The sequence below is a fragment of the Ranitomeya variabilis genome, chromosome 8, assembly GCF_051348905.1.
Source record: "Ranitomeya variabilis isolate aRanVar5 chromosome 8, aRanVar5.hap1, whole genome shotgun sequence".
NCBI classification, from domain to species: Eukaryota; Metazoa; Chordata; class Amphibia; order Anura; family Dendrobatidae; genus Ranitomeya; species Ranitomeya variabilis.
The window spans coordinates 18,865,498-18,882,468 of record NC_135239.1 but is presented as its reverse complement, the minus strand read 5'-3'; the positions used below and the strand labels follow the sequence as shown (position 1 = coordinate 18,882,468).

Below are 16,971 nucleotides of genomic sequence, written 5' to 3'. Positions count from 1 at the left end.
GTATTATAAAGGCCCCCATCACATAATTAAAACCGCAATGACGTGTTAGGGCAGTCTGGAGAGACAAGGCTCCCGAGATCTGTGTCTCAACTGACAGAGGAGCTGTATCGTAAGCACACATACCCAAGATCCGAGGAGAAATGCTGTGACAGGAGGAGAAATAAATCTTCTCGGCTCATGGCACATGGAGGACCGGAGCTGGAGAAAGATATATCCTTTGTGCACAGTCAACAGAGAAGAAGATTTTATTTCCTATTTTGTTACAGCCCTTTGTCCTATTTAAAAAGTCATATTTGTTCCAAGATCATTTACAAACATAGATAAAAAAAAAAAATGGAAAAGAAAAATGAGTAAAATCACACGGATGACGCGTTTCGACCCTCAATGGTTTTTAATCACAAGAATCTTAAGAACCGTTTCAGCGTGAAACGCGTCATGTGATTTTTATTCATTTTGTTGATCCCTGCTGTAATTCGGGGCTCGCTCATTAGGATTCACAAGGTGGGGAACTTTTGGTTAAATCCATATTATTTGTGTAACCTCCTATAAGGTCACAGCCGGCAGGGCCGCTGCTATTTTTGCCGGCGGTGATCTCTGCTCTCCGTGTGTAACAGAATCCCCTCCGATAAATGTCAGCTGTGCAGGAGGATCAGCCCGGATCAGGCTCCCGCGTTTCTGCAGCCCAAGGAGGTCGCTAGAAATCAGAAATATTGTATGGCACGGCACATTTAAATTATTTGTGAAAGTATCGGCCTCCGCCAGGACGTAAGGATTGGGATAAAGGCGACCAGTGCCGGCAGCATAGGTTGTGGGAAGACGCATGAAGTGGAACCATGACACCTATGGAGAATGTGGTGGTGAGCATCAGAAGTGTAGTATCGGGCCCGAGCGCCATTCTGCTTAATGCACGTGTGGCGGGAGAGTGACATCGCTGCATTATTATGTATGGCGCCATCCGAGGCAGAGAAGGGTTAATGATAGGTGGCTACGAAGGGCTTATAATAGGTCATCAATATCAGATTGGTTGGGAGCGGGCTCCGCTGTGCAGGGGCCGTTCTTGGGGGAGATCAGACCCTGATGTTGGGGGTCCGGGCTCACAATCTCCGTTATTAGATGGGGCGGGGGTCCGGGCTCAGAATCTCCATTATATGTGTTGGATGGGGCAGGGGTCCTGGCTCACAATCTCCGTTATTGGATGGGGCGGGGGTCCGGGCTCTCCGCGGCCCCTCATGTTCTCCCCTCCATGTCTGTATGGAGCGTGTGCACTGGGCACAGTCATGGGGAACAGAAAAGGGTCTTCTCCAAACTGTTCCCACAAAGCTGAAGCTACAATTGTCCACAATGTCTTGTGCTGAAGATTAAGATTTCCCATCACTGGAGGTGAGGGTCCGAGGCCGCCCCCTGATAACAGCCCATAGTATTATCCCCCTCCACCATCTGTTCAGGGGGCACAATGCAGTCAGGGGGTAACGTCCTCCTGGAATCACCAAACCCAGACTCCTCCATCAGACGCAGAGAAGTGTGATCCGTCACTGCACAGATCACGTCTCCTCCAGAGTCCGGTGGTGGCGGCTTTACACCACTCCATCTGACACTTGGCATTGTGCTTGGTGATGTACGGCTGCATTCAGCTGATGCTCGGCCATGAAGCTCCCGGCGGGGGTGCATAGTTTGTGCTGATACCAGAGGAGGTCTGGACTCTGCCGTTATGATTTGAAGTGAAGGACAGCATCCAGTCAAGGTGAAAAATTCCTCTTTATTGTGCCATAAATGTGACGTTGCAACCTCAAGGGTCTTTCTCAATCAAGCATGCCATTTTCTGCCATTATGAGGTCAGCAGAGCGATGGTGACTTTTCTGCCCTCTGCTCCTCAGCACTTGGTGGCCCCACTCTGTAATGTTACGGGGTCCCCACTTCGTGGCTGCGGTTCCTTCCACTTCTCAATAATATCACTCTCAGGTGATGGAGAAAGATTCAGGAGTGAAGAAATGTCATGGACGGACTTGTTACCCGGGTGGCTCCTATTACAGGTGGTGTCAGTGAGCTCCGCACCACCGGCCGCTCTGTCACACGGAATAGCGGGGGCCGATGTTATGCAGCGGGACTGAACACCTAGAATGTAATGTTAATAGATGTGTTAGAGGATTATTCCCACAACCGCATTATTCTTCACAAATCACAGTAAATTCATACTTGTTAATATAAAGACTGACTAAGACCAACATATTTCTTTCTTGTACCTTTTGTGTTTTTTTTTAGTCCTTCTGCCCCTCTCTGCATACAGCTTCTCATAACTGAATTTCCCCTGTATATATTGCTCATCCTGTAGTATATCTCTCATTTATGTCCCCTCTCTATACAGCCCCATCCGGTAGTTTATCTTTTCTTTCAGCTGCCTACATAGTCCCATGTACTTTATCAGCCCCATCCTGCAATATACCACTCCTCTTAGCCCCCTGTATACTGCCAACACTGCAGGGTATCTCTTTTCTCATCCCCTCCATATCCTGTATAAAGCCCCATCCTGCAGTATATCCTCAGCCCCCTGGATACAGCCCCATCCTGCAGTATATCTCTCCTCTCAGCCCCCTGTATACAGCCCCATCCTGCAGTATATCTCTCCTCTCAGCCCCCTGTATACAGCCCCATCCTGCAGTATATCCTCAGCCCCCTGTATACAGCCCCATCCTGCAGTATATCTCTCCTCTCAGCCCCCTGTATACAGCCCCATCCTGCAGTATATCCTCAGCCCCCTGTATACAGCCCCATCCTGCAGTATATCTCTCCTCTCAGCCCCCTGTATACAGCCCCATCCTGCAGTATATCTCTCCTCTCATCCCCCTGTATACAGCCCCATCCTGCAGTATCTCTCATCCCCCTGTATACAGCCCCATCCTGCAGTATCTCTCCTCTCAGCCCCCTGTATACAGCCCCATCCTGCAGTATATCTCTCCTCTCATCCCCCTGTATACAGCCCCATCCTGCAGTATCTCTCCTCTCAGCCCCCTGTATACAGCCCCATCCTGCAGTATATCTCTCCTCTCAGCCCCCTGTATACAGCCCCATCCTGCAGTATATCTCTCCTCTCATCCCCCTGTATACAGCCCCATCCTGCAGTATCTCTCCTCTCAGCCCCCTGTATACAGCCCCATCCTGCAGTATATCTCTCCTCTCAGCCCCCTGTATACAGCCCCATCCTGCAGTATATCCTCAGCCCCCAGTATACAGCCCCATCCTGCAGTATATCTCTCCTCTCAGCCCCCTGTATACAGCCCCATCCTGCAGTATATCCTCAGCCCCCAGTATACAGCCCCATCCTGCAGTATATCTCTCCTCTCATCCCCCTGTATACAGCCCCATCCTGCAGTATCTCTCCTCTCAGCCCCCTGTATACAGCCCCATCCTGCAGTATATCTCTCCTCTCAGCCCCCTGTATACAGCCCCATCCTGCAGTATATCCTCAGCCCCCAGTATACAGCCCCATCCTGCAGTATAGCTCTCCTCTCAGCCCCCTGTATACAGCCCCATCCTGCAGTATATCCTCAGCCCCCAGTATACAGCCCCATCCTGCAGTATCTCTCCTCTCAGCCCCCTGTATACAGCCCCATCCTGCAGTATATCTCTCCTCTCATCCCCCTGTATACAGCCCCATCCTGCAGTATCTCTCCTCTCAGCCCCCTGTATACAGCCCCATCCTGCAGTATATCTCTCCTCTCAGCCCCCTGTATACAGCCCCATCCTGCAGTATATCCTCAGCCCCCAGTATACAGCCCCATCCTGCAGTATAGCTCTCCTCTCAGCCCCCTGTATACAGCCCCATCCTGCAGACAGTATAGATCTCCTCTCAGCCCCCCGTATATAATTTTTTTTTACAAATGTATAATCCCTTTAATGTTAGGGCAGACTGATGTGCACACTTTTGTCTATAGCTCTGCAGTTCTCCAGAATCTACACCTCCCAGCAGGAAGTCACCAGAACATGCTGGGGGTTGAATTTTTTTTTTTTTTAAGGGCCAAGAACAATTGCGCATAGCAACCAATGAGATTCCACCTTTCCTGTTTGGAATATGAAAGCAGTGAGCTGATTGGTTGCTGTAAGCAACAGCTGCCAACAACCAATCAGATTCCAGCTTTCATGTTATGACCTTGAAAACTGCTAACTGGTTACTAAGGACCAATCAGATTCTAGCTTTCATGAAAATGAAAGCAGTGAGCTGCCAACAACCAACCGAATTTCAGCTTTCATGTTATGATAATTTAAGCCGTGAGCTGATTGGGGTTAGGGCTGCTGTGGGCAACAGCTGCCAACCAATCATATTCCAGATTTTATGTTATGAAAATGAAAGCCGTGAGCTGACGGGTTGCTGTGGGCAACAGCTCCCAGCACTACCCGCCCGTCTGCACACAGGAGGCATGCGGACGTGATTCCGGGCAGTGGGCGGGCAGATGCACTCATTGGGCGGTGAGGAGGGCCGGGCTGCCCGCACTGACAGCTCCGACACCGGGCACTGGTTGTCACTGGCTCCGGTCCCTCCCCGTGCACGGAGCGGCCTGTGCACACGCTGAGGTCTCCGGCGCAGCCTCGTCCTTCCCGGCAGAGCACAATGGTGAACATTCAGGTAGTGAAGACCAAGGCTTTCCCGGACCAGAAGCCGGGCACCAGCGGCCTCCGGAAGCGGGTCACCGTGTTCCAGAAGAGCCCGAACTACGCGCAGAACTTCATCCAGAGCATCATCTCCTGCACCGAGCCCGGGGAGCGGCCGGAGGGGGCGCTGGTGGTCGGGGGCGACGGCCGCTTCTACAATGCGGAGGCGATCCAGCTCATCATCCAGATCGCTGCGGCCAACGGGGTGAGTGGTGTGCAGAGACTGGAGCGATGTGCTGGAGAGAGAGGGAGACGGGAGCGATGTGCTGCAGAGAGGAGGAAGAGGGGGAGCGATGTGCTGCAGAGAGGAGGAAGAGGGGGAAGCGATGTGCTGCAGAGAGGAGGAAGTGGGGGAGCGATGTGCTGCAGAGAGGAGGAAGAGGGGGAGCGATGTGCTGCAGAGAGAGAGAGAGGGGGGAGCGATGTGCTGCAGAGTGGGGAGGAAGAGGGGGAGCGATGTGCTGCAGAGTGGGGAGGAAGAGGGGGAGCGATGTGCTGCAGAGAGAGAGAGAGGGTGGAGCGATGTGCTGCAGAGTGGGGAGGAAGAGGGGGAGCGATGTGCTGCAGAGTGGGGAGGAGGAGGGGGAGCGATGTGCTGCAGAGTGGGGAGGAGGAGGGGGAGCGATGTGCTGCAGAGAGGAGGAAGAGGGGGAGCGATGTGCTGCAGAGAGAGAGAGAGGGGGAGCGATGTGCTGCAGAGTGGGGAGGAAGAGGGGGAGCGATGTGCTGCAGAGTGGGGAGGAGGAGGGGGAGCGATGTGCTGCAGAGTGAGGAGGAGGAGGGGGAGCGATGTGCTGCAGAGTGGGGAGACAGTAGAAGTGATGAGCTCAAGGGTAAAGTAGCATAGAGACAGGGGTCAATGTGCTTCAAGAACACCATGATGGATTGCAAGTCTCTAGAAAGCAATTATTATAGGGCGCATAGTCTGTGCCGGTCAGGAGATGCAGGAGGCTGCAGGTCATGAAGTATGTGGGCGCAGGAGGCTGCGGGTCGGGGGATGCCGGGGTGCAGGAGGCTGTGGGTGTCGGGGGATGCCGGGGTGCAGGAGGCTGTGGTCGGGGGATGCCGGGGTGCAGGAGGCTGTGGGTAGGGGGATGCCGGGGTGCAGGAGGCTGTGGGTCGGGGGATGCCGGGGTGCAGGAGGCTGTGGGTCGGGGAATGCCGGGGTGCAGGAGGCTGTGGTCGGGGGATGCCGGGGTGCAGGAGGCTGTGGGTCGGGGGATGCCGGGGTGCAGGAGGCTGTGGTCGGGGGATGCCGGGGTGCAGGAGGCTGTGGGTCGGGGAATGCCGGGGTGCAGGAGGCTGTGGTCGGGGGATGCCGGGGTGCAGGAGGCTGTGGGTCGGGGAATGCCGGGGTGCAGGAGGCTGTGGTCGGGGGATGCCGGGGTGCAGGAGGCTGTGGTCGGGGGATGCCGGGGTGCAGGAGGCTGTGGTCGGGGGATGCCGGGGTGCAGGAGGCTGTGGTCGGAGGATGCCGGGGTGCAGGAGGCTGTGGGTCGGGGTAAGGAGGAGGCTGCGGGTCGGGGGATGCCGGGGCGCAGGAGGCTGTGGGTCGGGGGATGCCGGGGTGCAGGAGGCTGCGGGTCGGGGGATGCCGGGGTGCAGGAGGCTGTGGGTCGGGGAATGCCGGGGTGCAGGAGGCTGTGGGTCGGGGGATGCCGGGGTGCAGGAGGCTGTGGGTCGGGGAATGCCGGGGTGCAGGAGGCTGCGGGTCGGGGTAAGGAGGAGGCTGCGGGTCGGGGGATGCCGGGGCGCAGGAGGCTGTGAGTCGGGGGATGCCGGGGTGCAGGAGGCTGCGGGTCGGGGGATGCCGGGGTGCAGGAGGCTGTGGGTCGGGGAATGCCGGGGTGCAGGAGGCTGTGGGTCGGGGGATGCCGGGGTGCAGGAGGCTGTGGGTCGGGGGATGCAGGAGGCTGCGGGTCGGGGGATGCCGGGATGCAGGAGGCTGTGGGTCGGGGGATGCAGGAGGCTGCGGGTCGGGGGATGCCGGGGCGCAGGAGGCTGCGAGTCGGGGGCGCAGGAGGCTGCGGGTCGGGGGGATGCCAGGGGCGCAGGAGGCTGCGGGTCAGAAGGGACTGGAGTTCAATCTGAGCTTTAATGTACTGCAGAAGGACTTATATTGGGGTACAGAGTCCTTCAGGCCCAGTGACATTAGGGGGGGCAATGTGCTGCAGGTCAGCGAACATTATATAGGGCATTACATCATTGTAGCACCTGTATTGCTGAGACCTGTAGTACCACGGCTTCTAGTTCTCCTCATCCCTCCTGCCTGATGACTTTGGCTCTGACGTCATTACAGATCTGATCGCTATATCTGCCCCTCCCGCCTTTACTGTACAGATCATTACACCCTGGTAGGACGAACCACGGGGCCCATAGAGAAGCATCTGCCGCAGGGGAACAGCTGATTCTTGCAGCCCGGCCAGACAACATGATCTTGATGTCACCTTGGCATCATGTGACCTTTGACATTTAAAGTGACCTTGCAGGAATCCAGGCTGGAGTGTGCGCTTACAGCCGCCTGTGATTGTATGTCAGTGATAACCGCAGGCCCTTTAAATAGAAACTGAATGGATGAGAAATGAATGAAACAAAGGCTGGAAGATAGAAATTGATCAGCCGTAACATTAAAACACCTCATATTGTGTAGCTCCCCCTCGTGAACCTCCATTAAGGTATGGACGCCACAAGCCCCCTCCCCTGACGGTGTCCTGCCGGCAGCAGATCCAGTAAGAAACCGGGTGCTGATCAGTGCGGCCTCCATTGATCGGACTTGTTTTTCCAGCTCATCCCTAATCGATTGAATTGAGGTCTGGACCTTTGGAGACAAGTCGTCGGTGCCTAGAGGGGTGCAGCCATGCAGGGGGTACTGGGTCTGTACAGACTTTAGGTGGTACGTGTCACATCCACATGCACCCTGCATAGACCAGAGCTAAGCAGCCATATTGACCTGGACCTCCTAGTTGGTGGGTGTTGGACCATAACTGATCTGTTATTGCTGACCTCTCTTAAGGATATGTCATCAATATCAAATTCCTGGACAATACCTTTAAGTGCTTCATGTATAACACCTTGATTGGTTGTTAGAGTTGAGCAAAAAGATTAGCAGGAGTCAGTCCAGTGGCCACGTCAGTTGTCCGTGGCTGCAGGGACAGAGCCCAGAAAACGTCCTTCTGGCGTCACCGGCGCCCCCCACTGATCATTGGGCCCATTACTCCAGGTGGGCATCGGGCATGCCTGCAGGTGATAGGAGGATCGCAGGGCTCTGGTCCAGTGGGCATGCACTACTGTCACGGCCATTAGATCGGGGCTTGCTGTATACTCGGCAGTGTCGTCAGACCCTTGTGGTGGAGGTGTCCGCACAGGCGGTGACGTGCTGCCGAGCGATGTGGCACTGAACGATGCACCAGTTACGAGGGAGCAGTGAACTGGAAGCGGTTTGGTGCCCTTCTTTGTGTGTGATGTGACCATGTGAGGGTCTAGGAGACTGTCGGTGGGCTGTAGGGGAGGAAAACCCCAAGAGAAGCACAGTAGGGCCCCCAAGTGGCCGGTATAAGATGAGACAGGAGTTGCATAAAAAAAAAAAAAATGTCTACTTAAATCCCATAATATGTGCAAGAATGCAACATTCTGGGGAATAAGGCTTCTAAATCTGCAGTGATCGGAAAACGGACATAACGAAAAGGTAAATGGAGCTGGATTACGGGCGGTTTTCAGTATATGGGGGGCCGGTTCTCATGGCATGATCACCTTTCCCAATAGGCGTCCTCTGTGTGGCCACATAGTAACAATGTAACAACATTTCACCACAATGTAAGTATGTAACATTGTGCCATTGATGACAGCGGTGGGGGTGTGACAGACACTTGGGGAACTTCCTCCCTCTAGTAATGCACTTATTTTATGGTCCCTATAATGGCTCGTCAGGATCACAGCCAATGTCCACTTGGTCCAATATTAAAGGGATTAAAGCTCAACCGCTGATTTATGTCAGCGGTGATCGCCCTGATTTATAATGCGACTGATGACCCCGGATGGTGGATCTTCATATGTGCTGAAAATTTTCCGTAAGCTCGGTTCACACTTGTACATCTGCATTGGACGTACATGTGACATGGATGTGCCTTATGTTTTTGATTAATCTGATTGTACGCTTTGGGTCGTGGTCACAATGGCGCATATTCTCTCATGACAGCATCGCAGCACAGGTGCGGAGAAGATGGAGAACTTATATCGCCATCTTATCTTCTCCATTGTCTGTGTCCGCAGTAATTGGGCTGCTCCTGGATGACATCTGAATGCAGTCCGATGTTTTACACGCACCTATAGACTTCTATGGGTGAGTGTGATCCGATTTGCCACTTATGATTTTGTTCTTCTGTGGTTTGGCCTGAGAAAATAATTTCAGATCCGCTCTGCCCCATAATATAACATTGGGCTTAGTGCCGTCCGATAAAACATCACAGAGCACTCGGCCGATGACTGCGCTTGTGTGAACGAGCCCTTAGGCTGGGGCTTCACGGCGACATGTCACTTGAACAATATTTTTCTGAAAAGTTGCACAACATACAGTACAGACCAAAAGTTTGGACACACCTTCTCATTTAAAGATTTTTCTGTATTTTCATGACTATGAAAATTGTACTGTTACAGAACGCCCCAGTACCCAGAATATGTTGTGCAGTTATATGTATGTATAATAGGTTCCATGTGAGATGCATGTCCCTAATGCATCAGCCCACAGGCTGCGCCCCTGGGCAGAGGGGACAAGATATCCTCCTTCTGACCTCCCCTACCTTTGTAATTCCCACAGTAAATATCGGCAGGCTCCGGCCACCTGAGGCTATTGTAATGTATGGCCTGCCGCTTTTCAATTGGCCTGCACTCTGTATCTGTGTGATATATTCTGTGTCCTGTGAGTAAAGCGTTGTCACACTGGAAATACGTGGAGAAGCAGTGATCTTTTATATGCGCCCATGTAATCAAGGAATTCCAGCCAGCGTCCTTCATTCAGACTCCAGCCAAAGCAGAGTGGACCTCCTGAAACACGGGGTGGTACTGAAAGAGGTACTCCAGAACGGTAGACCCCGTTACATGTACATTCACACTGAAGGCATCAAAACTATGAATTAACACATGTGGAATTGTATACTTAACAAAAAAGTGTGAAACAACTGAAATTATGTCTTATATTCTAGGTTCTTCAAAGTAGCCACCTTTTGCTTTGATGACTGCTTTGCACACTCTTAGCATTCTCTTGATGAGCTTCAAGAGGTAGTCACTGGAAACGGTCTTCCAACAATCTTGAAGGAGTTCCCAGAGATGCTTAGCACTTGTTGGCCCTTTTGCCTTCACTGTGCGGTCCAGCTCACCCCAAACCATCTCTATTGGGTTCAGGTCTGGTGACTGTGGAGGCCAGGTCATCTGGTGTAGCACCCCATCACTCTCCTTCTTGGTCAAATAGCCCTTACACAGCCTGGAGGTGTGTTTGGGGTTATTGACCTGTTGAAAAATAAATGATGGTCCAACTAAAAGCAAACCAGATGAAATAGCATGCCGCTGCAAGATCCTATGGTAGCCATGCTGGTTCAGTATGCCTTCAATTTTGAATAAATCCCCAACAGTGTCACCAGCAAAGCACCCGCACACCATCACACCTCCTCCTCCAGGCTTCACGGTGGGGACCAGGCATGTAGAGTCCATCCGTTCACCTTTTCTGCATCACACAAAGACACGGTGGTTGGAACCAAAGATCTCAAATTTGGACTCATCAGACCAAAGCACAGATTTCCACTGGCCTGATGTCCATTCCTTGTGTTCTTTAGCCCAAACAAGTCTCTTCTGCTTGTTTCCTGTCCTTAGCAGTGGTTTCCTAGCAGCTATTTTACCATGAAGGCCTGCTGCACAAAGTCTCCTCTTAACAGTTGTTGTAGAGATGTGTCTGCTGCTTGAACTCTTTGTGGCATTGACCTGATCTCTAATCTGAGCTGCTGTTAACCTGCGATTTCTGAGGCTGGTGACTCAGATAATCTTATCCTCAGAAGCAGAAGTGACTCTTGGTCTTCCTTTCCTGGGGCGGTCCTCATGTGAGCCAGTTTCTTTGTAGCGCTTGATGGTTTTTGCCACTGCACTTGGGGACACTTTCAAAGTTTTCCCAATTTTTCGGACTGACTGACCTTAATTTCTTAAAGTAATGATGGCCACTCGTTTTTCTTTACTTAGCTGCTTTTTTTTGCCATAATACAAATTCTAACAGTCTATTCAGTAGGACTATCAGCTGTGTGTCCACCAGACTTCTGCACAACACAACTGATGGTCCCAACCCCATTTATAAGGCAAGAAATCCCACTTACTAAACCTGACAGGGCACACCTGTGAAGTGAAAACCATTCCCGGTGACTACCTCTTGAAGCTCATCAAGAGAATGCCAAGAGTGTGAAAAGCAGTCATCAAAGCAAAAGGTGGCTACTTTGAAGAACCTAGAATATAAGACATAATTTCAGTTGTTTCACACTTTTTTGTTAAGTATATAATTCCACATGTGTTAATTCATAGTTTTGATGCCTTCAGTGTGAATGTACAATTTTCAGAGTCATGAAAATACAGAAAAATCTAAATGAGAAGGTGAGTCCAAACTTTTGGTCTATACTGTACATTTGTGTCGTAAACTTCTCATCCGAGTCGCATGTTGCGTCTTTCACTGAAGTTTCTGGCAAGTGAGTCGGGTGCGACATGCAACCAGCGACAGAATATCCGACACATGTGCACTATGTCGCACTATAAGAAGTCGCCACATGCAGTGTCGGTGTGTCGCTGTGATTTTCAGTGTCGCCGTGTAGCATAGACGTAACATCACAGAATGGCACAGTATTACTGGACGGAGGCTGTAGATGTTCCGCCCCGTGTGCCCCAGTTTTTTACCCTTGCCGCGTTTCCCCCCGGCTTTGTACCACCGGCGCCTGTGTTTGGCACGAGGCCTCGGATTGTCCTCTGTTCGTTTTTGAAAAGAAACTTTCCTGAATGTTTCTCACGTCTCTTCCAAGAGCTGCGAGGGGCCGCGTCCACTGACCGCTGCAGAGGAGTGCAGTGAGGATGAGGGGGCCGCGTATAGACCCTCTATAAGAACCGTGTACATCGATCCTCTACTGTATGGCTGTCAATACTGAGGGTCTGACTGCTGCGAGTATGGGGGCGCCTGCGCCGGTTTTCGTCATAGTTAGACATGTTTTAAGGTTATGCTCACACATAGGTTTTTTTATTAAAAGATTTGGTTTTTTTTTTATTTCTCTGTATGAAAAACTCCGGCTATAGTCAGAAGACCACAGCAGGAATTGCACATTATTGCTGATATTGATCTCAATGGAGAAACAGTGCAGTAAAAACACTGGAGGAATTGACCCCTCATCACAGGTCAAAAAACCGCAATGAAAAAATGCTCCTTGTGAATGAGATTTTGGAAATCCTCCTGCTCGCGTGGTGTAATAAAGCCGAACCCTCTAGACCACCATGTACTGGTGTCTCAGCTGCTGCTCCACCTCAGTTATGTTTTCACATCTGACGTCAGTTCAGGTGGGAGAGTATTCCCGGCTCTGTCCCCCCTTATACTGCTGATTGTGGTGGGACTTGGTGTGATTGACAGCTGTGATCTCCTGTCTTGTAAGGCCATAGTTCAGTGTTAGGAGATCACTGAGAGTATTTTACAGTGGTAGTGTGCAGGGCTGCCCCAGGGGATTCAGGACTTGTATACTGAAGACCCTTCCCCAGCATCGGTCTTCAGGATCAGTTCAGGGGGGTCCAACACTTGGCACTGGAACCGAACAACTGTTTGTGGCGGGAGCAGTCTGAACAGCACAGCTAGTGGCCGTACTGTGGCTCAGATGCGTATGCTTCAATGAGAGCTGAGCTGCAGTACCATAGAATGGCCACTAGCTGTGCTGTGGTGTCCTGGCTCTGTACATGTGCGGTGGTAACAGGGTTTGGCAGTTGTACAAATGTCGCTGCCGCTCCTTCATGTTCAGCTGATGAATCACCGGGTGTAAACTCTTCACATAAATGGTTTTTAGGAAAGGTCCTACTCCAGGCCATGAAGATCCAGAGGCTCCACGCCTGACCTGTCCATCGCTATCGGAGTAGAGCTGGGCCGTAATGTGGCCACATTGAAGGGTCTGTTCTGTAGCTTCATCACTCAGGCCTGATTACAACAGGGCCCCAATATGATTTGTGGGGCTGCAGAACCTCTTGTGGTCCTGGAATTACAGCTGTGTGTATGGTATATGAACCCAGCGTTGCAGTCATGGAAGGGGTCCGTCCAATGACCCGCTCTTTCCATTCTGGTTAATGGAGGGAGGGGGAGATTGGGGGATCCCTGGGTAGTGCATCTGAACTGGGGGTGTCCAAAAAGCGTCACCGTCTGCCATGAGGCCGGGGGTCAGCCTCGTGCTAATGGTTTAAAGGGGTTATCTATTTTCAGTAAATACTTGTGGGAACGGCAGGATAATAGAGATTTTACTTGAAGAGTAAGTTATTCCCTATCCACCGGATTACTGGCTGATTGCTGGCATTCTGATCCCAAGAACCGGGCCTGGCACAGCGCTGCCATGATTGGATCGCATGGTGCTCATACTTCACCCTCTCTGCCGGACACATAGGCAGTGAACGGACCCGAGGTCGAGCATGGACACCCCGGCTCCAATCAAGATGGGGCTCTGCAGAGCCTGATTCCTGGGTTATAGCGCTCAATCCTCAGGATCTCAGGGGTCCATGGATAGAAGATAACGTACTATTTTGGTGTAACCCTTTATTGCTTTAATATAACATATTAGATCCCCTGTCGCTACAGCACTTCTGCTCCTTGCTGTCTTTCAAGGCTGCAGTGCTGACCCTTCATCTAATAAATGTAACCGCTGCAGCCAATCACTAACCTTAGCAATGCTGGATCATCTACTTCAGCATCACTTCTGAGAATAGTGATTGGCTGCAGCGGTCACTTGTCGTAGATGTGATTTCATAACGGCAACCCTGTATGCAAACAATCGTACGGCAAGGCGTAGATGTGGCGCTGGAGCGACAGGGGTTTTAGTAGGAAAGTTAAGGTTCTGTATTTGCGTAATTTACCTGTCTGCTCCAGTTTTTTTGTTGTTTTTTTTTTAGCAAAATGAAAAACAACCTCTTTAACGTGGCCCTTTCACAGATGTTGGCAGATGGATAAACAGACAACCCCTTTAAATGGTCCTCCTTTTACAGAAGTTGGCAGGCCTGTGTTTGATGAGTTCTGCAGCTTCTCTATATCCTTCTTCCCTACTCCTGAGCTGTAGACACAGGGTCGGTGGGTGCTCTCGTCCGCTGGACCAGCTGTCTTTAGACTCCCACTGAATGCCCGCTTTCACCTGGTGGGCAGAACACTACTCAGACAACACAAGGTGAGGGTAAAACAGTGTGGCAATAATTTATTGAACCTCAACACACAATAGCATACAGAACAGTCCCAGCAAATACCCGAGATGGTGCAAATTACAGAGTCTGAACCTTCCACTGACTCACCGGGCTTAGAGCTGCTTCCAGGGCCGAGTACCCCACCACTGGCTCCACCGAGAGGGGGTAACGACAAGCTTAGGAAGCGGACACTCCATTGATGTATGAGGCCAGGTGACCTGATGGTCCCAACCTGGATTCTCTAAATAATGTCTTTGAGGGTTCAGTGATGGTCAGTGAGGCAGCTATTATTTCTTCAGTTGGCAGATCACAGGCAGATCCTCCTTTTTATAGGTCACAACTCCTCATTCAGTCATTCCACCACAGGCTTGGGGGAAAGGTGGCAGGAGGCCATCCCTCACTGCTGAGTGTGCAAACCACATGCATAGATTGTCCTACATACATATTTGCAGGGCACGAATGGGTCATCCACATATTAACAAACATTCAACCAGTGTGCCTTTGTTTCCCAAAGATAGTCGAACAATACCAGGACTGCAATACAAGGACAGATACAATAGGTAATCCGCAGCCAGCGAGCAATGAATCATTGACAATAAGGGTCAAGTCATTCTCACATGACCTGTAACTCATGTCCCTGGACCTGCTGAAATAATACGTCTGGAGAATTCAGATACAATGCTGTGTCGCCATATGAGCATTTTTACCATTTCTGCTGCTGTCAGTGAATAGAAACATTCAGAGGTTCCAGTTGTGCAGGCCGATACTGAGAACATTGCATCAGACTGACACATTGTAGCAAACTATCAGGACAGGAGAGAGACTTGTGCCACTGATGTGTGTAGGATTGTCAAGGGTGGATACACTGTAACAACCCTCAACTGTGAGACATATTAGCTCTGTACTACCTACAAGTCTTGGAACACAACATTTTAGAAAGTTTTAGAACTTGTTGTATAATGATTTAAGGGCATTTCTGCATCTTTAAAGGTGATGATCAAACCTTTGATAGTCAATCAGTTGGGCGGGCGGTGAAGTACGTGTTGTCCGCTTGCTGTGGAGCTCCGCCTGGTATTTCACTGAAGAGCCTCTCATACATTTCCTATAGACATGCCATAAATGTATAGCAGATGCCGACCCCATCAGTGTAGTGTGCAGTGGGGCCCCTGTCTGGAGACAGATGGGGGTCCCATTGGTGGGGTCTGCATCTACCATAAGTCTGCGAATAAGACTCAGATGAAGATCTTGGTATTGCAGCAACCAAATATATGGAGGTGTTACTAAGAAGCCATGTCCCCAGTAAATAATTGGGGGACAGGTGGGGTCACTTCTTCCCTATAAAGCAGGGATCTGCCATAATTTTGCTAACAGGCTGATCTGCAATTTTGGGCACAATTGCAACCAAATTTCTGAATCTGTGGCTATGAAGGGTATAGGGAAATCACCACTTTTACATTTTTATTTATTTATTTTAAACCATCCATAAAACTCTGCAGCATTTTGTCTCTGACTTGGTGACGATGTGCATTGATTCCTCTCTTTCGGGTGACCTTGCTATCACGTTTAATAATTGTGGCCGGACTTAGTCGATCCCATTACGATTCTAAAAATATCTTAATTTATCTGTATAGAAAACTTCAGCGGATGATAAACTAAACCAGCCTATTCCAGTGACGAACAGGGGCCCCATCTCTCCACAGACCAATAAGTCCCACTCCCCTTATTCCTGAAGGGGGTCACAAGTTTGAAAGCTGAAGCCCCTGATTGCCTGCCATAATACTGGACATAAGAGCAGAGGAGCCGGACAATTCTGGCCTTGGGTATAAAACGCCACGTCCTGATCAAAGGTTGCAGGGGCTTTACAAATAAATGACAGTGACCGTACAATCATTTACATGGCCCATATCCGTGTCTAGTACATGGGAGGAAAATGCATATCTAGCGATTCCTACATTTCTATTGAAATACACAATGTGAGAGCAAATGTATTACACGGATTCTCCAAAATCACAAAGGAATAAAATAAGAAATTAGTGCCCCATGGTAAGCACTAAGGCTGCACACTCCTCCAGAAGGGCTGTAATCATCATGTGCTGTCTATCTGCGTGACTGTTGTATCCAATCAATGGGCTCAACGATGATCTGCATCATCACAGGGAACACCCACTGAGCACTCGACCTGCGGCGTTACAGGGAACACCCACTGAGCGCTCAACCTGCAGCATCAGAGGGAACGCCCACTGAGCGCTCAACCTGCAGCATCAGAGGGAACGCCCACTGAGGGCTCGACCTGCAGCATCAGAGGGAACGCCCACTGAGGGCTCGACCTGCAGCATCAGAGGGAACGCCCACTGAGGGCTCAACCTGCAACATCAGAGGGAACGCCCACTGAGGGCTCAACCTGCAGCAGAGGGAACACCCACTGAGGGCTTGACCTGCAGCATCAGAGGGAACGTCAACTGAGGGCTCAACCTTGATCTGCAGTGCGTCAGCTAGTTGTGTCATAGGAAAAAATAGATCAGATATTTATCAGCAGATTTTTTTTAACCCTGATTTGTGAACCAGGACTGTCCATTGCATAGTGAATGCTTCACATTTCTTTTATGTAATTCCTCATTGCCACCACTAGGGGCACTATTTACTGAAAAACCTATAAGGTGCTAAAAACTCTTCATACCCTGGAAGACTTAATATTAATATTATTTATTATTGCTGTTAATGTTGTTGGTTGTTACATTTTTTTTTTGTGTTAGATATTTGCAGAGGATTGGCACAGAATTGTGATATTGAAAAAGTTGATAAACTTGTGGCAATTTTCAGAGATCTGATTTTGAGACCTAGAAAGCCGCTAAAATCTCTTACAAACCGTCCATCGCCTGTGGCTTGTGTAGTGCA

General features: G+C 50.6%; 1 protein-coding gene across 2 annotated transcripts in view; it reads left to right on the top strand.

Annotated features, from left to right (window-relative positions):
* The window catches only part of LOC143787376 (phosphoglucomutase-1), a 79,229-nt gene that overhangs the window by 38,516 nt on the left and 23,742 nt on the right, over positions 1–16,971 (top strand). Inside the window, exon 1 of one of the 2 annotated variants that reach the window (XM_077276051.1) lies at positions 4,321–4,849. The exons of the other annotated variant lie outside the window; for it this stretch is intronic. Within the exon in view, the coding sequence (XP_077132166.1) occupies positions 4,604–4,849 (246 nt within the window). The 5' untranslated portion in view covers positions 4,321–4,603. Of the gene's footprint in view, positions 1–4,320; positions 4,850–16,971 lie in introns of those variants that run through there. 2 annotated transcript variants of the gene reach the window in all.